The sequence below is a fragment of the Barbus barbus genome (assembly GCF_936440315.1).
Source record: "Barbus barbus genome assembly, chromosome: 22".
In the NCBI taxonomy this organism is placed as follows: Eukaryota; Metazoa; Chordata; class Actinopteri; order Cypriniformes; family Cyprinidae; genus Barbus; species Barbus barbus.
In genome coordinates, this window is record NC_136750.1 from 17,499,752 (window position 1) to 17,522,105 (window position 22,354).

Below are 22,354 nucleotides of genomic sequence, written 5' to 3' on the forward strand. Positions count from 1 at the left end.
ATGGGGCCTCAGACGAGTCCTGACAGGGAGCCCTAATACACATAGTGCCTCTTCTCCAGCAACATAATTAATTGAAAACTTCGCTGGCTTGACAAATTGGAATGATGAATCTATCTTCTATGAATAGCTTAAGGAGAAAGAGAGAGAGAGAACAGAGAGGAAAAAAATGCATAATCAGTCAAAAATGTAGACGCAACATCTCTCTCGCTGGCTTTGCCGTGTATTGAGAGCCATTAGGGCCAAGAGGAGCCGTGGCGCTGCAAAAAGACTGACTCTCCTTCCATCCACATCTCGATTGATAACTTTGGCTCTTCGATTTAATAGAGCGGTCAAGGTAGCTGTTCTTCTGTATGGTTCAAAAGAAATAAAGAGAGGTAAGATCATTAATCATACACTTTGTTTTTTTTTAACGGTGGAATATAGATGGGTTTCTCCAGTGTCTCTCCAATTCTAACCATGTTTATGGCTTTTGCTTGATGTTGTTTCTTAGTTAAACGTGCCATTTATTTGACTTTTTTTTTTAAATAATCATTTTAAATGAATACATTTTTGTATAGTATCAGGTTACACACATCATAGTCAACACATCATACATTTATCTATGCAAACGTACCTTTTACAGGGCAATGAGGGTGACATGCCACCTTAAAAGGCATTTCGAGAAACACCATTACACATCCCTTGATTAATTACATTGACGTCTTAACTTACAGTATAAAGGCACTGGTGTTCCCCAGAGTTACAATGCATCCCGACCTCCTATCACCTTTATTTACTGAAGAATAAAAATTGTACGAATTGATAGGTGAGGTAATGACAAAATAACTGAGCCATTCAAATCATCAGTCCATCAAGGGTTTTCACAAAAAATAAAACAACAACAATAATATTTTCATATTCATGTATTATTGTTATTATTATTATCCCATTGACTTAAAGAACTTTTAATTGTAGCGCCTGATTACAATTCCTACAAAATCACATTTATTAAAATTCATATTTAAATAATTAAAAGCGTAAAATGTCCACATATTTCAGTTATTAAAAGAACACAGTATTGATATTCAATTAATTATTATTACAATTTAGTAATTAATTATGTTTATAAAGTGGAAGAAATAACATTGTCTGATTTGTTGTATTCACTATATTGTAAGCAATTATATACATATTTAAAATCAATGTTGTTATGCGATTTCTTACAAACACCGGACCTTCGTTTATTTACTTACGGACATGATGTAAACACAGAAAGACAAATTACAGAAGCTAACTGCTCAAAATATAAATTGTTTTTGTAGGTTTACTTGAGTGAATCTGGGTGAAGCAAGAAGTTTTGAACACTAATTTTCTATGTACTTGCTCAATAACAGAATTTTGTAAAAAAAAAAAAAATTATAATAACGAAAAATAAAAAAACTTGCAAATGATAAATTCCTCAATAATGCCTTAATTTTAGCTAAATGTTAGTTATTTTTTAACATACAGTAACACATTTATAGATTTAATGACTCACAGAGAGTCATTAAATAAGAGATAAGAGAGTCATTGAGAATATTCAGACAGATTTAGATGATGCGTGACCAAAGTGGACAGCCTATAAAGGATGAGCAGTTGGATGGAGGTGAATTATTAAAGTAGCAAGGAGGCACTTAAACTCCTGTGAGTAGGAAAGTCACAATCTCCAAACAACTCCATAGCACTGGGTTTATATGAAAGGGATGTCAAGCCCCTTACATGCTCATTTAGTAAAATATTTTGTCTACTCTGATAATGTTTTCAGCCACCAGAAATAATGTACTGAGTTTATATTTTACTTTTTTATCCTAAAATCATGTCATTTTATCCCAAAGTCATAGAAAAAAAGCTTATTTCTAAACTATATGAAAATAAATACAACAATAGTTCAGTCTAAGTGACGCTAGATCTATCATGTACAAGCTATGCATTTATGTTCATGTGCACTATGTGTTTGGTATTTGCTTTTGTGGTATTCCTCACGGGCGTATGTATGTGTTTGTGACCAATCATATATGTCTATGCAGGAAAATATGAGAAGGTTGCAGATGTGAAGGACACACCTTTTCCATGGTAAGTAGTCATCCTTAATAGGTAGAGGCCTGTTTGTGAAATATGAGAGCCAAACTGGTATGTGACATTACTGTCATCCCCAGGGAGGCTGGCAGACTGATTTCAGTTCAGAGAGAACCTAGACAGGACTACAGAACTAAATAAAGTCTCAGATGGATGGAACTGAACTCCCACTAGAAAACCTCCAAGACAATGAGATTCCCTGTTCCCTCTGAGAAATGTTTACACACTCTTCAAGCACATACACACACATATAGGAAATATAAACAACATTACCCTTTCGTGACTGTGCAGTATTAAGGATATAAATAAAGAGATTGAAATGTTCTGAAGACTTGTTATTCATTAGCAATATTGTTTTAAGATGCTTTATTGTATTAAATCTAATGTATTTATCTATTATAATTTAATACATCAATGTAAAATGCAAAAACAACAACAAACTAAAAAGTTTAGAGTATGACTATCTTTATTCTCTTGGCATTTTAGCAAAAGATACAATAGCATCACATGCATTGTATAATTCATTCTATTATCATTAGAATAGATTTTAATATGAGGATGATTAGAGAAGATTTTTAATGTGGCACTGTATCGTTTAGTTCTTTCCAGGCCTTATTTTCATGGACTAAATCTCCTGGTTATTTGTGTGTCTTATTACTAGCTCTGGGACCATGTGATATCCTTTTTTATGATTTTTTAGCCCAAAGCAATCACTGCATTGCTCTTGCATTATTTGGAACATATTTAGTCCTCATAATATCAATGCTAAAGCACTCCAGGAGATAGGAAAAATAATAAATTGGAGGAAAATCTTGTTAACAGGGATGAGTTGGATTTCACATGAACAGGAATGGATGGTTTCTCAAAAGATGTTTGATGAGTTTTGTCCACTTGTTTTATTTTATTTTATTTCTGATGACAATTTTCAAAATTGTGCTTTATTTTTATCCTTGTTTATATAAGACGACACACAAAAATATATACAAAAAAAGTATATTAAAAAATGGCAATAATAGCTGAATAAGATAATCTTACATTAAATAATAATAATTATAAGAAGAAGAAGAATTCAAACAGAAAACTAAATTAATTATGCATTTGCACTCCCCTGGGCAGCTTTGGAGTTCATTTACTCCATTTTACTGGCTGTTCCCCTCAGGTATACTGTTAAGCTGCTTTCTCTTAGACTCATAGTCTCGTTAGAAATCTTCTGAATTTCAGATGAAGCAATGATCCAAAAGCTCTGGAAAACAGAGCAGATGAAACATAGGTTCATCCACCTGCCTTTGTGGGTGACTGTCATCTCCGAGTGCATTGCTTAGTCTTAATCTGCCTGCTTGAGCAAGAGCACTATACTTTTTCACACATCTAACTATATAATATTCCATGTAAATTTAAGCATCAGAGGCCTTGTAGCTTAGAGCGCTGCAGAACAGGGGGTTGCTGGGTTCATAAATGAATAAGAATCTCCAAATGAGTTTGCTGACCTCTTAAACTCCATGAAATTAATATAAGCAGACATCCTGGATGCTGCAGAGCCGGGGGAAGATCACTTAAGCTCTCAGAGTTTCCTGAAACTTTTATAAGCTGACTTTTCAAGACACATTGTTGCATTTTATTGATGGTGGCAGGGAGCAATATGAAGGCAGATAAACCTTCAGTGACTTCACTTAACCCCTCATATAGGAACAGGGGAAATTCAGGCATCACAGCATGTGGCGTCACCCGCTTTCCAACTGCTGGAAACGTAACTCTTTGACCCTGCGTCCTTGTTTCCAGCATCCAACTTGCTTCCTCTAAGCCGTGAAAACAAACACAGCTTTGGTGGGACAAACAAAACAAAGGTGGAGGTGTTTTGAAGACCTGGTGTTTGACGGTTGACAGTCAGCTCATTTTCTTATCTGTCACAGACCCGGGGCTTCCAGCAGTTATCGGCATTGTAATGCTGAAACATAATGTTTGCTGAGTCTTTAGTCCACTCAGCTGGGATGCTTTTTGCTAAGCCAGTGTATGGTGCCACCGGCTTTTCATATGACACTTGAGAGTGGACAAAACAAATTATACAAATGTAAATAAAAGGAGATTAAAGCCTGAGTGTAATGAAGCACTCCAACAACATGCCTTTTATTAACATGCCTAGTGCATCTTTAAAAACTGTCAGCATGCTCTTCAGTAGCTTAGGCGGACAAGCTTTTTAATTGTTTTCTATATAAACGTGTTTAATGAGCATCTTAAAGGGTTAGTTCAACCAAAAATGAAAATTCTGTCATTAATGACCTACCCTCATGTCGTTCCAAACCCGTAAGACCTTTATTCATTTTTGGAACACAAATTAAAATATTTTTGATGAAATCCGAGAGCTTTCTGACTCTTCATAAACAATGAACATAATTCATAAACAGCAATCCGAGCATACATGTGGTGCTGCTGACGCAGGAATTGTCATTCTGATGTAGAACCTGGATTTGTGGCGCCTTGTTTACAAGCAGAGGAAGACACAAGCTGTACATAAAACAGTCTTTGTAAACATGTCTGAAGATTTCGACAGAGAGGATGACTTGCAATTTTTTGCCCAGCCTTACTTATTCGAACCAGAATATATAGACGATGAAATAAGAGAGATGGATGTTCTACGTCAGAACGCCACCTCCTCCTGTTTTGAATCAACATCTCTTGTCCCCATAATAATTCACGGTGAAACGTGTAATAAGTTCCCTTAAATGGGGCAGTCGTGGCCTAATGGATAGAGAGTTGGACTTGTAACCCGAAGATTGTGGGTTCGAGTCTCAGGTCCAGCAGGAATTGTAGGTGGGGGAGTGAATAACCAACATGCTCTCCACCCTCAACCCCACGACTGAGGTGAGACCCTTGAGCAAGGCACCGAACCCCCAACTGCTTCCCGGGCTCCGCAGCATTGGCTGCCCACTGCTCAGGGTGTATGTTCACTACTGTGTGTAGACTTGGATGGGTTAAATGCAGAGCACGAATTCTGAATATGGGTCTCCATACTTGGCCACACACCACTCGTTTGTCTAGTGTGAACTTGTTCATTCATCTAGGCTAAAAGCTGCTTGCTAGCAGCTGTTTTCTTTGCTTAAGCTTGGTATTTAGTGAGCCAATAAAATATAATAAAATTCCAAATAAAATAAAATTTCAGATCAATAATTTATTTACAGTTATTACTTATGTGTGAATTAGTCATGTGACACGTGGATAATGTACATCCTTACAACAAAATAAACCCCTTCAGGGTGATTCAAGACCCCTAAGCTTTGTGTCAGGGCCCTGATCACCCTGTCAGATTTTACAAAATGTAAAAATATACAATATTCTAAATTTTACTGTAAAGTCTGCATTCCTTAAATTCAGCTAAGAGATATAACGTCTAAACGTGATGGAAGTAAATAATTGTGTTTGACTTCATTTTTGTATGATTTTTGATTATAAATATGTAATTTTATAACAGTAGTTTTTATGTAAACTAAATGCTACATTGTGCCATATATTTATCAAAATAAAATTGACCCCACTTTATTTCAATTTTAAATTCCTTATTCCTTCACATAGGCTACATGTTGAATGAAAGTACTGAATGAAAATATGAACGAAATTAAGAAAATGCTGAATAAAATTACCACTGCATAGCATTTTGCTACTCTTTCAACATCTTGCACACGTGCGCTGTATTTCAGATGCACTTCTTCTCATTAAATGGAATATCTGTTTACTTCACTTGACTGAATGCGAGAAACTGCTTAACTATACTGCCCTGGTGGCAACAGCAAGCTAGATTAATCCTAATGAGTGAATAAAGAGGTCCATATCAAAATTTTGACTCCATATCAAACCCTGCCTCTGTTCATTTTCGAGTGAAAATGTTGCAGTATTTTGTGACTTTCAGATCAATTGCTCTGTAACAGATGGACAAGACATGAAATTAATGCTCTAATAACTTACTTCTGCCACATTCATAAATGATTTTAGATTTTACAAAAGTGCACATTGTTTAAAAACATATTGATTCACATAAAATCTTTATGTAGAAATTTTTTTCCTCACAAAAAGTGGCTTGGATTTTGTTTGGCATCTTAATGTTGAAAGTATTATGGGTTTAGCTGCTACTTTCCACTGTGAAAAGCTCATTTGTGTTTGGCAGAAACACATTCATTACAAAAATGTCAATGAGATGCATGACTGAACTCAACAAAAAGTGTCTTTTGTTGACTGTACAGTATACTTGAGGAGAAGCATATGGGACATTGACTAAATGATAAGCAGCACAGTGGATGAGCTATTTATGCTAGTTTTGAACAAAGATTTGCTGTAATGATATGACTCCTCTCCATTAATCCTCTCTGAATATAGGAGGTGATAGAACTGTGTAAAATTAAATTAAAGGAATGGTTGACCGAACAATAAAAAAAAAATCACAGAAATTTTACTTACCCTTAAGCCATCCTAGATGAAGATAAATTAGTTTCTTAATCGGAACAGATTTGGAGACTTTTAGCATTACACTTGCTCACCAATGGATTCTGTGCAGTGAATGGGTGCCGTCAGAACGAGAGTCCTAACAGCTGATAAAAACATCACAACAATCCACAAGTAATCCACACATTTCTGGTCAATCAATTAACATCTGAAGTGAAAAGCTGTCTTGGATGGCCTGGTGAGGATTACATTTTCAGCAAAAATTCATTTTTGGGTGAACTTTTCCTTTAAATCAACCAAACAAAAAGGCAAAATCCATATTCTAAAATCATTAAAGAGAGAGTAAAAGATATGTTTTATATTGATCACTTAATTTAGAGTGAGAGAGGCCTGAATGTTACTGTAGCACAGAGGTTTACAACTATTAACATATAGGTTAACATCTTTCATTTTAGCTTAGTCCTTGTTTTTTAACAATGGTGCATTTCAGAGGGTAACAGCTGGCTGTGTGACGGCCACATGCTAAATAATTCACACTTCTTATAAATATTGCACATTCACACTCGGATAAAATCTCACCCGAGATATCTCTTTGGGTTCAGGGCACTCAGAGTTCAGGCTGCTCCGCCAGTCCAATAATACACTTTATGGGACTACTGAGACACAGCAAGTTAAATACATATTGTGTGCGCACTATTGTGAGGTAGGTTTTCATCGTATTTATGCTCATTTTATTGTATTTATGCATCATTTATGCTCATTTGGGTGCAGCACTGTATGTGGAAGTATGAAGTGTGGGAAATGTATTGTACTTAATGTTAATGTACTTTTTTTAAGATTGGTTGATGCTGGTGTTTTCATTTGCTACCAAGTGGAAAGAGCATGACATTTTGTAAACGGATGCGATGTTCAGCACAGATTGTGAGCAAAAAAATATTAGCTTTGTTCACGTACAGTATGACGGTAACATTTCTGTTGCAAAATTTGTTAACTTGAATATCTGCTGAAACTTTTTTTTTTGGTCAATTGATAGATCATTCTTTGTTTGAAAAATACACAACAGAATGCAGCAGTAATAACATCAAAATTTTGTCTTTGAATTTCACAATAGCCAGTTAATGTGCCAGACAAAACAGCATTACTTGTTGATAGAAATAAATGTGCATAATTGTGTATATATAGAACATTTAATTTTAAAAATAAAATATAACACATATAACAGAAATTGTGAAATTTAGAAAGTGCAAAAGTGCAATTATAGTCATTCAATAAAACCAAATAGTTTATGACTGAAAAGTGTAGTGTACATTTCTTTACAGTTGTGCACTTTCTGACTGATTGTTGATGTTCATTTTAACATCAGTATCATATAAAGTGTATGTATCTCTGACACTGAATAAGGAACTATCTAGTTATGCCACTCTAATATTTCCCATACAAATGAAAGGCCTCTGTTACAGGTGAGACTGTGAAAAGTTACTTATGAACATTTGTGCAACTAATGCTTATTACATTATACTCACACTAAAAGTACATTTTCATAAAAGTAAAAAGATCATTAGTTATACAAAAAACAAAACAAAACAAAAAAAAACTATTTTATTAAGTTCTAATGTAACAGTAGAAATCCAGTTTACCCCATCTGGCTTGTTGCTTTCCAGTTTTTATTTTTAGTGATAATTTACCAGCTAGACATGAATCATCTTACATGAATATAAGTGCACATACATTCTCAGAAAAAAAGTACACAAACTTTCACTGAGGTGGTACCTTTTAAAAAAGTACTAATTTGTACCATTTAGGTACTAATATGTACCTTAAAGGTAATGAAATGCACCCTTTAGGGGTAAATAAGGTGCACAGATGTGCCTTTTGAAAGAGACCCAGTGACAGCTTTTTTTTTGTGATCTCTCAACTTGGACCCAAAACAACACCTTATAATATACAGAGTTTAGTGTGTCAGTGCTAAATAATTAAGCAACCACAATATTTAGACATTATGATCACAAATTACAATAATTATCAATCATTTTCTTTAAGCCACAACAGTAGTATCACACAGCCAGATTTTAGAAGTCTGGTCCACATTGCAGTTTATTTTGGCCAGTATTTACTAAATTAGACAATATGTCCTGTTAGTGTGAATTCAAGTTTTTTTATGTGCAGTTTATAGACGGCTTTAAATAGTTGATATCACAATAACAGACAGAAAAGTGCAGAAAAACAGCAGAAAATCAAAATACGCTGCAAAATGGAAAAAACTTGTCAATCGTCTGGCTGTTTGACCACTGCTTTCAGATCTTTGATATGAGCTCATGATCAAAACAAACATTTCACCTGTAATCCATAAACAATGAAAAAAAAAAAAAAAAGGCACAAAGTGGTTCTTTGGTTTTCTCCACAAAAGAAATAAAGCTTACTGTTGAATTGGACAAATCTGCAATGTAAAAAAGGCATTATAATATGACATACTATTAAAAGTGTAACAGGAAGAGAGGAAGGATGAAGAAATTACCAACCTCTGAATAAGGAGGAGGCGGCTGGAGGTGGAACTGCTGAACACAAGCGAATGCTGAGCCATCTAGCAGCCAGTCTGGTTGTGACTGGCAGGTTGAAGTTCTGTGCTCCTCAAACGGTTCCTCTGACATAACCTCTGCATAGCTTGGAGGGGCTGTCAGGAAATATTTCCATGATTAAAATCAAAGATGAAAATAAGTGTATACACACTTATAACAAACACCGTATGCCGCAATCATACAATTTATTAATGATTTGACATAGAAGTTAAATTCACTGCATCATTAAATTTGCACCATACCTTCAGCTATGTCTGGAAGGGTAAATGTAGGGTATAGCAAGCTCATGTTCACAATGGAATGACTGGTTATGTCAAGACCTTTGGTACCGATCACCACTGGAAACTGCACTTCTTGATTTTTGGTACCTGGTATCTGAACAATAACCTTGAACAAAGAAACAACAAAGATACAACATGTAGCTTGTTAAAAAATTGCATTTGATGTCAGTAAATCAACATTTTCCATAACTATACTATGTTTGCCAGAAAATAAATGGCATTATGGATAATAAAAAAGGAAATCCATCAAATAATCATCATACAATTTTTACTCACTGCAAGTAAGTATTCCACTCTCAGGATGTCTGAATTCAGAATGGAGGGAGAAACTGGAGGAATCTTCAATGTGTTTCCATTCCACCTGCTGGAAGTGTCAGGTGGCACCACATTTCCTCTAGAACTGGCAACCACCTGTTTGATGCTTTTTGTTTTACCCTTGGCTGTATAGGTCTGTATCTGGTACATCACTGCTTTTGGCACAACTAGACGAGTTGAACAGTTCTCAATCTGGGCACAGATTGGGATTGATTCTCCTGGAGAAGAGATGAAAAAAATGCTGCTGCAGCAGATTAGAAGAAAATGGCTAAGCAGCCATAGCTACCTTGATATAAACTCGGAGGAATCACAAGTTTACCAAGATTTAAAACACGGTTTAAAAGTTTGGGGTTGTTAAAATATTTTTTTCTTTCTGTAATAAATTTATTTTCCTATTACTTACGAAGGGTATTTTAGGTTAACAAAAATCTCAGAATAAAGAAGAATATTTAAAATGTTCAAATACTATCATCCTGACACACACCGAAAGCTCATTAAAACAGAATTATTTTCCATTACCATTACAATAACCTTGTCGGTCTATGCTGACAGTCAGTGAGATGGGACCAGAAGTAAAGATCCAGCAGCCAATCATCTTCTTACAGGTTTGTGACACTGGAGACTGTAACAGTAAATCAGAGGTCAGGAGGACGTTCACTAATATAGTGCTTCTTTGCTTCAGATTTTGACTACTTGACGTTCAACGTAAAGTAATTAATTAGCCTAATTATTTTGCTCTTCTAACTATGCACAATTATATGATACGTTACATGTTACCATTGTTTATCTCCAGCTCAGAACAACTGTATATTTGGCCAGTTGAGGGCAGCATTAATGTTCCAAGTACTTCTATTTAGTGTCAGTACAAATGAAAATAGCATTTACAACGCAACTTCCTGTCAAGGTCTGGAATGACCTCCTCTATGCAACCTGTTGAGAGTTCATGATCACTAGTCCCACCATTTGCCATCACATCCCATCATTACAGGTCACACACTGGATTTTATGAGGAAATTATTTAAAACTGTTGAAAAAATGTTTTATAAAGTATAGTCTGTGTATAATATGAGCTACATCCACAGTATTGGCTTTGTCATGTGACTTACAACATCAGCCGTGGTACTTTACTGCCATTCATAGGACAGTAAGTTATGCATTCACACTTGTTTTTCCAAATACGTTTCACCTACTATTTTATGGATACCAGGAATTCAGACATATTACTCAATTCATATACTGTTTTTCACTTACTATGTAGTAAAATAAGCATATTAAGATGCAAGGTTCAAGAAGGTAGGAAATGAGTATGTGTGGGAAAACAGAAGGCGTTTTTGACATACTCACGATTAATGTTGGCACATTGACATCAATATGACTGATGATGCAAAGTTCTCTGCAAACACGTTGACTCTCATGGAATGGCCTTTTTAAAACTGCCTGCACCATGTAGTAAACACGGCCATGTTTTCCAGAGAAAGAAGAAACCAAAGGACTAGAAGACAATAAAAAAAATAAAATAAATCAGTGCTCTGAATAAGAGGAACACAAGTTTTTATTTTGAGAGTGAGAACTGCAATTAATACAACATATTCTTTACAGCCTTAATGTTAGGCCTTAACACAATCTAAATTCTCAATCTAAAACAATCTAAAATATATATAACACTTGGGCAGCGCTGTGTAGGAAGCCCTCAGAAAGCAAATCTGAATTGACCAAGCGCGCCCTGCATCCGAGATGGTCCTCACTGCAGAACACAAGATCCAGGGATCGAGGTTGTATCCAGATCCAACTCCTCCCACCTTACATATACCTAAACCTACCCATCTGCACCCCCTGATCCCTAAACCCACCCATCTCCACCCCCTAGATGTGGATCCAACCCCGACCCCTGGATCTTTGTTCTGCAGTGAGGGGCTACTGCTGCATCCTCTAACTTGAACTGGGCCCAGTCCTGTGCTTGGGATTACTTACCATGCTAAAAATCAAACATTTGCACTTACCTCTGAGGTAGTTGCAGATCAAAAGGGATCTCATATGTGCCTCTATCAAGGATGAGGTTTTGGGGACCTGATCAGATATTAATAAATCAAATTGTACTACAATAATTTATGGGCTCACACTTCGATCATCACAAATATTAATGAGTAACAGATGTTCAGCTTACATTGCTGACCTACCTGTAGCAACAAGTGTCTTGGATAAAGAGAGGTATTTCTTCTCTTCGGAACAGCGGGATCGTTTGTGCATCCAACTCACCTGAGCATATCCCTTCAGTAATATGTTTATGGTTTTGACTGTGATGGCTTCCGATAGTTTGAGAGAAACATGTCCAGACACTACGTCACCAGAGCAGTAACCAACTCTCTGCTTGTTATCAAGAATCACATCCAGTGATTTTACTTCGCTATGTGTCATCTTGGTTTCTGGAAATATAAATACGAGTAAGTTACATTTCAAATTACTATGTTTTCCAAAGTCAACAAAACTTTGTGAAGACGCGTGAAGAATATCTAACAATATTTAAAATAGCTACATAAATAAATACACATTAGATAATTACTTCTCACGCTGCTGCAGGCAGCAGCACAACCTCCACGCAATATGTGACTCGGGTTGTTTGCACTGCAGGCCACGCCCAGTGTTTATGTATGTCTTTCAGTCACTATCCCCTTCCATCTGGATGTTACTGTAATTCGATTAATTTTACAGTACAGAAACAGATAATCTAAAACATAAGGAAATAAAGGTTAGAGTTAAATAAAAGTAACCCCACTCAAAAAAAAAAATCGTTTTTTAAATACTATTTAATAAATCTAATATTATAAATTATTGCATATTACAGTTAGATAATAAAATACATTTAGATAAAAAATATTGAATATTTTTATGAACCGAATCCTCTCAAACACATGCATTTGAGAGGATATTAGGCCAGCAGCACCGCCTATACTTTGTTTTGATTGGTCAGTTTCTGACTCGCAGCCAATCAGATTGCTTGCTTTGGAGTTCATGCAGCCAAACGTGTTTGCTAGTTCCTAGATGAATCTGGAAACCTGTTGTGCTCTTCAGAGGCGTTTCTGACCCCTAGAAACTTACAAAGAACTTTCCACAGAACTAATGAAAGGTTTGTTATTATGTCCCCATTTGTTCACAACACAAAAGTATTCATTTAGCTGCATTGTTTCGGTCTTTGTGTAATAAATACACTATGTTTGTAACTGTATTCATGTCCACTTTCTGTAAAGGTATCCATCACAAAGGAACATAAGTTTTTGATGTATGCCAATCTTTGTGGGCACTGGCTTCAGTGAAGTACCATGGTATGTATGTTACTGATATACAGTAACGTACAGTGTTACTGATAAACATCCATGCATACAAGTGCAAAAATGTATGTACATAGTTTTTAAAGTGACATGGATTAATTTGTTGGGATTAAATGGTTTCCAAGACTTCCCAGTTGAGATCCAGGTAGCATATAACACTCATTTTTGTACTGGCAGGATAAGGTGTTTTTTCTGTAATCTGTTAAAACCACCTCAGCTCTCATACATACCTTGGATCAGCAAACATCCCACCTTGAGGATGTAAGAAGATATTTTTGAAGTGTCTTCTCTTTATCACCACCCAATGGTGAGTAAACAAACCTGCAAGACACTGTCTTCTGCATTATGTTCTCACTGCAGTAATAATACATACAGCCATATAGTCTTAAAAGATGTTAGAAATACATCTTAGAATAATGAAAGGAATCCAGAGGTTTTTTCCAGCTTCATAATCCAAGCGTTTCTTTCCAGGTGCATCTTAAAGATATTGCTTACCTATAGCCATATCATATTAATTTACTAAGTCAACAAATGAATGAATGCAGGACCGTTAAACCCATTCATAGTGATGGCACAAGAGAACTGCACTGAATGCGGTAGAAAGCAGTAACTGTTAGATATACTGCATTGTTTAATAGGATTATTCAGCATGAGCGAAAAAGGGAGGTCAGAAGCAGGTCATTGCATGCAATAATCTCAGTTACAGACGCCATCAGTACAGAAAATGTGAGGGTTTGCAGTTTACCTAGAGTGTATGCGAGTTGTGTGTGTGTGTGTGTGGTACGTGGACTGCTGCAATCTCCCCTGTGGGCTAATAGATTCGAGATGACATGTTCTCCGCTTCCATGCTGAATGTTCAGTGAACTTTCTGGCACAGAGGCTGCCTCTAAAGTGGGTTCAACCAGAGGTTAATATAAACAAACAGCAGAAAATGGAGAGCCAGGGATTATTAAATGTTAGGATGACTGACAAATCCCTCATTGCCATTAGCCCCTGGCCTGCACCTATGCCCCGCTTTCCAAAAAATACTGTACCGTGGCTCGACAATTTTCTTTCTTTCTTTTTTTTGTTGTTGACAGTAGCGTGTTTAGTGCCAGCCATTGGGGGCTGAGAATTTGTAATGTGTGGTCAGACTGTGAGTCACTTGACCAGAGAAAGCTTTTGCCAAAATGTCCCGTCGCTACGGATGAAAGATTGTGTGCACATATTTTAATGAGTTTATAAATATAAAGTGTTGGGAGGTGTTTATGACAACCAATGTGGCCGTCATCCAGCACATCATTTCTTGATGCAACTTTTCTCATTATGAATTATATTTAGTAGGCATCCCTGCACTTGAAAGATTATTATTAATATTTTTTTTTCTGTGTTTGACAGTATCATATATATTGGGTTTAGGGTACTAAACAATTATAAAAGCGAATATAACTATTTAAAATTGTTAAAATATAAAAAATAGATTTGATCATACATAAACAGCTTAAAACAGCCCTTGTTTATTTGAAAATTTCCCAACATTTTCAAGTAAATTAACTTTTTCAAGTAAATAAAGATCAGTAAGGGGAAACAAATGGGAAAGAATGGTTGGAGTCAGAGCAAGAATAAGTGCAGGCTGAAAATCAGTTTGTACATATCTGAACATAAATATTTAGATATTGTATATAATTGTGATAATAATATATGTATGCATTTGTAATCTTTCTTTGTATATGCTTTGTTTTAAAGTCTTTTTTTCATTGCATTAGAAAATCACATGCACTGCCCTCTTGTGGATAAGAAATCAAATTGCAAGCAGTATGAAAAAATTCATACTTTTTTGATATAACAGACAAACCTCACCATCATCATTTGCAGTCTGAATTAATAAAATAGCAAGAGTTTAGTCTGTTATCTACAGCTGGGTAAACTTTAATTGCAGCTGCAGTTTGACAGATTGTGTATGGAACATGATTGCATGTTCTTTTCCCAGTTAACAATATCTGCAGTGCTCCTTTGAAATTCCTGCTCATATGGAAAGAGTTAATTCAGGGATGTAAATTGTCCCTGTCCGAGCAGCTGAAATTTATCACTGCCAGCGCCAATGTGCAAATTTTGTGATGTCGGCAGTGCATTGTTAACAGTGATTGTCATCTAATTAAATCGTGGCTCGTCACAAGAGATGCTTTTTATGCTGAGATAAGCATTGGGAGTCTACTCAAGCGTTCCCAAGATCAATAAAGATGTTCTCTTCTGGATTACGAATAGTCTGAGGGTTATGTGGGGCAGAGGAATTAATTAGGAAAGAATTCTTATATCCCCCCATAGACACACTTTCATAGTTGGGTAGTTGAGGTGGGAAGAAGGGTGTTTAAATGGTTTGATATCAGCTTTCACTCCACTTTAATGCAAATGTTTAAGAGAAAACATCAGGAAAACTTCTTAATCCTAATCAGATTAAAAATCCATTAAAAAGCAAAACTAAAATTAAATTATGTGTCCTGCATGTGTTTTGTTATCCATGCTTTCAGTCCACAATCTACTCAAAGGATATGTATATATATATATATTTGAATATATTTGTATGTGTATATATGTATACATATACATATACAATTATATTAATCCTATTTAAATGTAATGTATATATATACGTCTATATATATATTTATTTACACACACACACACACACACACATATATATATATATACATATAATAGTTACAGTAAATAAAATAATTTATTTTTACTTTTTACATTATTAAAACATATATATATATATATATATATATATATATATATATATACTGTATTACAGTATTAAAACATACGTACATACACACACACACACACACATATATATATAGAATAGTTACAATAAATAATAATACAATTTATAATTTTTACTTATTAAGGTAAAGACGACATGCAGTTAAATTTGTTTTTGTAGATTTGTGCAGATGTATTGATTGATTTAATGCATCCAGGCAGCAAACGCTTGGTGAGCTCTAACCTGTCTAAGTACACTCTCATCAGTTTTAATGTGTTCAGTCTCATTGACTTGACACAAGCCAGGGTCCCAGTCCAATTCACTGCATCGTTCCCTCCTGAAACAGCACAGCTTGAGACCCTTAGCAAAACCAACAGTGCTTTTTATTGCTGAAATGCAATCAAATCAATATATAAACAGTATGTTTTTAAGAAAATTGTCACTAGATATGGCAGACTAAACGCAGGGAATTTTATTGTCACTTGCTTGACTGATGTCTTTTGTTGTAGTTGTGATCACGGAACAATCCCAGATATCACCATCTTTGTTCGAGCTCTTTTGTAGACGGCGGCACATATGCACATAGTGTTTTTTTACAGCGCGCTCAGGTGCACGGCAGTGTCATCCCCCATTGCTTAGACATGCTTGTGTGGAGTGAGAGGTGAGCTTGCTAAAAGACACATAGAAAATAGACTGATTGCAGAATAGAGGTAGGCATGCCACTCACACCGTAACCCTGCCATTCTTTCATCAGCCCCCAGACAATCCACCCCAAATACATACATTTTTTCTATTGGCCTTGTGCAAACTGAACAAAAGGAACCAGTAAAAAGTAGAAGTGAAAGAAAAGCAACAACAGAAAAGCTGATGTTCTTATCTGTATAATCCAAGGGTGCTCAGGGGTTAAACCTCCATTCACGCCTTGTTCCTATTTCACACTTTAATGGCATTTTAATGTGACTGTCACTCTGAGGTAGGGTTCACGGCATTCAGGTGTGGTCTTCAAAAGAGCTGGAGGAGGGGAAAGCCTATAATGCAATAAAAAAGAAAAGCACCTATAGTCATATACAGTACAAATTGTGTTTATAATATACATATATGTACATACAAGATATATATTAATTTGTAATATATTTATATTATATATGTATATTTTCCCTATAAAATTTCCATTGTAATTGGAAAATATATACTTCACTTTTTATTAACTGGCAATTTATTGGGAAAAAATAAATACAAATCTATATATATTAATATATAATATAAATATATTAGGATACTAATATATGTCTTCTGCGTTTCCTTTTTCTCCTTCAAACTGACTTACCAAATTAAATACACACACATTGTTTGTTTAATTTGGTAAACCAATTTGATTGTTCCTGTGTCCTTAATATCACTTCTATCCTGTTAGTCTTTTGCAATATCTTTATAATCAAAATATTACAATTTTCGAGTTGACACCCTCGTTCTTAACTTTCATCCTGTTAGGCATCTTGTTAATTTTCATGTAAACATTTACGTTATTTCTGTTAACATTTATTAAGAATAATTTTGTAACAGTTACAGAGTTCAAAGGTTAATGTATAACAGAAATGTCCAGTTTTCTCTCCAAAAAGTCAGAGTCAGAGAGAATTTTGGATGGGTAGGTGGTAGATATGAGGGTGGGATTACTTCCCGGAGGGAGATGAGAGATTACTTACCTCATTTATTTCAGATTGGATACACATTTGATTTGATGGGATCAGATAGGATATACCTCAAGCTGTTCTCTTTTCTGTGCAATTGGATGTGCTCTGTTTGTACATAACATCAAAAACACAAGCTGAGACGAGCAAAAAGCATACCTATATGTTTTTTTTATAGGAGGAACACAAAATGTATTATAGACCTTGATTTGGCACCTGAGAGACTATATTGTCATCAGAGAGGCAGAGCGGATACATATGAGGCAGATTCATTCAGGAGTTAACATTAATGTGGCGGCCAGTGTTATTACAGCTGTTATGAAATCTTGACAAAGGGGTGAATTCCACTCTCTCTTCCTCAATAATTGCTTTTTAACGGTCTGTCCTCTGTATCCATGGAAACATAAAAACGCCACACATAATACACAGGAATTCCTGTTATTGCCTCAATGAAGCCAAAATGGATACAATTTAGAGGATAGCTAAAGTTTCTCTAGAGGCTAAATCTGAATGGTCAGAGACTGTGCTCAATAAACCATTAAGGGATACTTTTGATTTTACAAAACCAAATGTGAGATGCAGTGATAGTGAATGAATAAAACAACATTTATAATTTGCTTTTGAAGTTTCCATGTACAACCCGTTCTGTGAATTAAATGAGTGTGTGTGGGAACATTAGAATGTAGCTGCTGTCTATGAGGGAAAAAAAAAAAAAAAACAGAAGAAGAGAGGAAATGAGTTTATCCCTGGGGGTTCATTTGGAAATCTGCTCAGGTGTCTGCATTTTTAATGAATTTCTATAAATTCCAAATGACTGATAGTTGTTATCAGCAGTGGCTCTGGCAGTGATCTCTATTGCATAGTTAATTGAACAGCGAGCACAGTAATTAACAAAGTTATTCTCAGTGCTATGGGGCATTTGGTCTGAACCATTATGGATCAGAACAGAGAGCTGTGCAATCAACAGGAAAGTTCTCGTTTCAGGAGAGCACAGTAGTCAGATGTCTCATGACCTCCCATGACCAAATTTGTAAGTAAACTGCAATTAATTTTTACTAAACCTGAAATATATTTCACCATTTTGATAAAACATAAATAACAGCTTGCACATAGATTGAAAACAAAGTCTTGCTTATAGTTAAAAGTAAATATATATATATATATATATATATATATATATATATATATATATATATATATATATATATATATATATATATATATATATATATATATATATATATATATATATATATATATATATACAGCATATATAAACTGCCATTCAAAAGTTTTCAAAAAGTTGTAATGTTTTTAATGGAGTCTCTTATGCTCATCAAGGCAGTATCTGTTTGATCAATAATAAAAAAACAAAAACAACCAAACCAAAAAAACCCAGCAATATTGTGAAATATTATTGCAATTTCTAATATTGGGTTCCTATTTTAATATACTTTAAAATATAATTTATTTCTGTGACGCAACACCGAATTTTCATCAGCCATTACTCCAGTCTTCAGTGTCGCATGATCCTTCAGAAATTATTCTATGCTGATTTATTATCAGTGTTGAAACTGTTGGAACCTGTGATACATTTTTCTTGGATTCTTTTGATGAATAAAAAGTAAAAAAAAAAAAATGTTTTCGAACAATTTAAGTCTTTACTATCACTTTTTATCCATTTAACTGAATAAAAAATTAAAAAGGTTATTGTGACTTTTTATCTCACAATTCTGACTTTTTTTTTCATAATTGCGTGATACAAACTCACAATTCTGACTTTTTTCTCAGAATTGCGTGATATAAACTCGCAATTGCGAGACATAAAGTCAGAATTACAATTTATAAAGTCACAATTGTGAGATATAAACTCGCAATTCTGAGAACATATCAGTCTTTTTCCCCCTCAAAACTGGACTTTAACTCGAGTTCTGACTAAGAAAAGTCAGAATTGAGAGAACAAAAAGTCAGAATTGCGAGTTTTTATCTCACAATTGTGACTTTATAAATTGTAATTCTGACTTTATAACTCGCAGTTGCAAGTTTATATCTCACAATTCTGTGAAAAAAAGTCAGAATTGTGAGAAAAAAAGTCTCAATAGCCTTTTTTTTTTTTTTTTTTTTTTATTCATTGGCGGAAACGGGAAATTTCTTTTTTGAATAAACATTGTTGTTTTTAACTTTTTATTCATCAAAGAATCCTGAAAATCAAATAATCAAATAAATGCAGCCTTGATGAGCATAAGAAATGTCTTTGAAAAACATTAAAAATCTTACTGATCCCAAACTGATGATCTCAAATATATATATTAATATATATAATATAGTAAAGTATGACTTGATTTTGAATTGTGAAAATAAGCTTACACGCCAGAATGGAGCCAGGTAGTTTTGGGGAAATTTGTTTTGGCATGATACCTTGATGATACTCCAAAAAATTATTTGTATTTCTTGTATGTTGATAATTATGATGATGATGATGATGATGATGATTAATATTATTATTATGGTCAGAATTCAGCATATCAAAGAAAAAGAAAGAAAGAAGTAAAAAATATGTGAAAGTTTTGGTGAGTGAAATGTTTTAAACATTGACTTGACTTGCTTTGACTCGCAATATTTTTCCAAAGCGCCAAAACTAAAGTCACTAGGCCTATTACAGTACTTAATCGGGTTTTGGGCCAAACAAATCAGCTGGTTACATGATATAGGACGTCCAGTATAGTAGACAGGTTGTTGGAGAGGTGTGGCTGAAACCGTTTGGGGATTGAGAAAAGATTTAGCATAAGGATTGTAAAGTTCTTTTCATGAAAGTGCATTAACAGAGTCAGTTTTGATTCCATGTTGATTGTACAGTAAGTGTTCCCTTATATTCATATTTCAAGTATGATACACAGAATTTGAGGGTAATTCAATTAAAAATAAACAAGGATGAATTTGATTGGTAGCGTTATTTATTTTCAAAGTTTCTATATATTGCTATAGTATTATTATCATCATCAATAACACTATAGCCACGATAATCATGTTGTGAAAATCTGATATCTTTACCGCCCATAAGTGTGAACGGGCCTTTACACTAAAATAGTTAATTAGGCCCAATTCTTAAGATTTATGCATTTCAATTGCATACAAAATTTCCATCCTTTTTGATTACATATTTTTAACTTTTTATTTTATTTTTTATTATTATGTTTATTGGGTTTTTCAAGTTAAACACAACATACAAGATAAAGAATAATCCAAATATATAATTTCCATATAGACTACCCTATAACATACCCCAGACCTCCATCCCATAGTGCCACAAATAAACCATAAATAAAATCAAACAAGAAAACAGAGATAATTAGATGGTATCTAGTCATTCTGTCCTGTTATGCCCAAATAAGAAAGGAAACTACCCCAGAATTTGACAAACAAATCTTGCCTTTTTTTCAAACGAAATGAAATTTTTTCCAAAGGTATATAAGATGATACTTCTTTGATCCACATAGAAGTAGAAGGTGGTTTGGAATCTTTACACATATTTTTAACTTAAATTAATAAACTTTATGTGATGCAAATTTGCCGACCTTATGTAAATGAAACAAGTAAGTAACAAGCCTTATGTAATAGTACCAATACACTGCCTGGCAATATAAAATAAGAATTAATTGTATAGCCAGTTATTTTGAACTATACTACCTTATGGAGAAGAGAATTCTGATGGAACTGGACACAGTCAAGCTTAAAAACATGAACACTCGTGTTGTTCCAGGACGGTCAAGTGGCTGGATATCACTTCCACTGCATTAAAAAAAAGAAGAAAAAAAAAAAAAGCATTAAACGTTGAGTACATTTTACAAGAAAACACCATTTCAGTATTTTACTAAATGGAAAAATAGACTATATTAGCGAACAATTGTGTTGGATAGAGCTATTTCTCCTGCTCATTGGAACACACGCAAATGCTGAAAGACAGAACCAACCAATCACAGACAGTGTTCGCTGCTGACGCATGGCTCAGTCAAAGTGTTTGTTCAAATAGAGCTGCGTTTCCCAAAAGCATCAGAAGCATAAGAAACCATTGCCACATTATTACATTACATTACATATCATTATTACTATATATAAAATTAATTCTGAAAAATCCATCACGATTTCTACACAAATATGAAGCAGCAATAATAATCGTTCCCTATCTGTCGGTCACGGAGACGTTATGTCGTGACGACATTAGGGGATTTACTTGAGAGCCCCGACTGCCTCTGATAAGAGAAAACGCCAATGAAATTTGGCTAGTGGATTTTGCATACCTGAGCCACTCCCCGTGCATACGGGTATAAAAGGGCGACAGGTGCATCCACTCATCAGATTTTTGCTTCGGAGCCGAGTGGATGAGAAATCTTCAAAGCAGATCAGATCTCCACAAAGCCGTCTGCCTCGAAGTTTGTTCCTGGGTGGCGTTACGGTGCAGACAGCGGTGTCCCTGCAGCAGCGATTCCCCTGGGCACTTCACCTGAAAGAGCAAATTTCTAAAACACTGGGCGGTTCGCGTCTTTTTAAAGATGCCGTTCCGTCCGTGTTCTCTTGGTTGCGGTCGCTTCCTGTCCTCGGATGACGGTCACGAGCGTTGTCTTCAGTGTCTGGGCATCCAGCACGCTGAAGATGCGTTTGTGGATGAGTCATGCGCCTGTTGTGGGCGTATGAACATGGCAACGCTGCGTTCTCGCCTTTCCTTTCTGAAAGGATTGGCACCCTCTGCCGCCACCCGTCCCGGTCTCTCTGGCTCGAGCAGAGGACCGCCGGCTGGCGCTCTGGGAGATCTGAGGGTGACGGTAAGAGCTTCTCCGCCGGGCACGCCCCCGCGGACCTCTTACTCCTCCCGCAGCGCTTGTTCCGTCCGGTTCCCGAG

General features: G+C 35.2%; 1 protein-coding gene across 1 annotated transcript; it reads right to left on the minus strand.

Annotated features, from left to right (window-relative positions):
* Nucleotides 1-8,169: 8,169 nt before the first annotated feature.
* LOC306887990 (arrestin domain-containing protein 4-like) lies at nucleotides 8,170-12,317 on the minus strand. The gene is made up of 9 exons (XM_079446073.1): nucleotides 12,258-12,317; nucleotides 11,875-12,120; nucleotides 11,698-11,764; nucleotides 11,042-11,189; nucleotides 10,217-10,319; nucleotides 9,659-9,915; nucleotides 9,344-9,488; nucleotides 9,045-9,196; nucleotides 8,170-8,962 (listed from the first exon to the last, which is right to left on the minus strand). Exons 2-9 carry the CDS (start codon nucleotides 12,110-12,112, stop codon nucleotides 8,942-8,944), a joined length of 1,131 nt encoding a protein of 376 aa, XP_079302199.1. The 5' UTR covers nucleotides 12,113-12,120; nucleotides 12,258-12,317; the 3' UTR covers nucleotides 8,170-8,941.
* Nucleotides 12,318-22,354: the final 10,037 nt, after the last annotated feature.

Excerpts from the sequence above, each read along its gene's own strand:
- LOC306887990 (XM_079446073.1), bottom strand. The coding sequence starts at position 12,112 with ATGACACATAGCGAAGTAAAATCACTGGATGTGATTCTTGATAACAAG. Across the intron at positions 11,190-11,697 it reads GATCTGCAACTACCTCAGAG|TCCTTTGGTTTCTTCTTTCT; the intron begins GTAAGTGCAAAT and ends ATTGTCTTCTAG. Across the intron at positions 9,916-10,216 it reads CCGACAAGGTTATTGTAATG|GAGAATCAATCCCAATCTGT; the intron begins GTAATGGAAAAT and ends TCTCTTCTCCAG.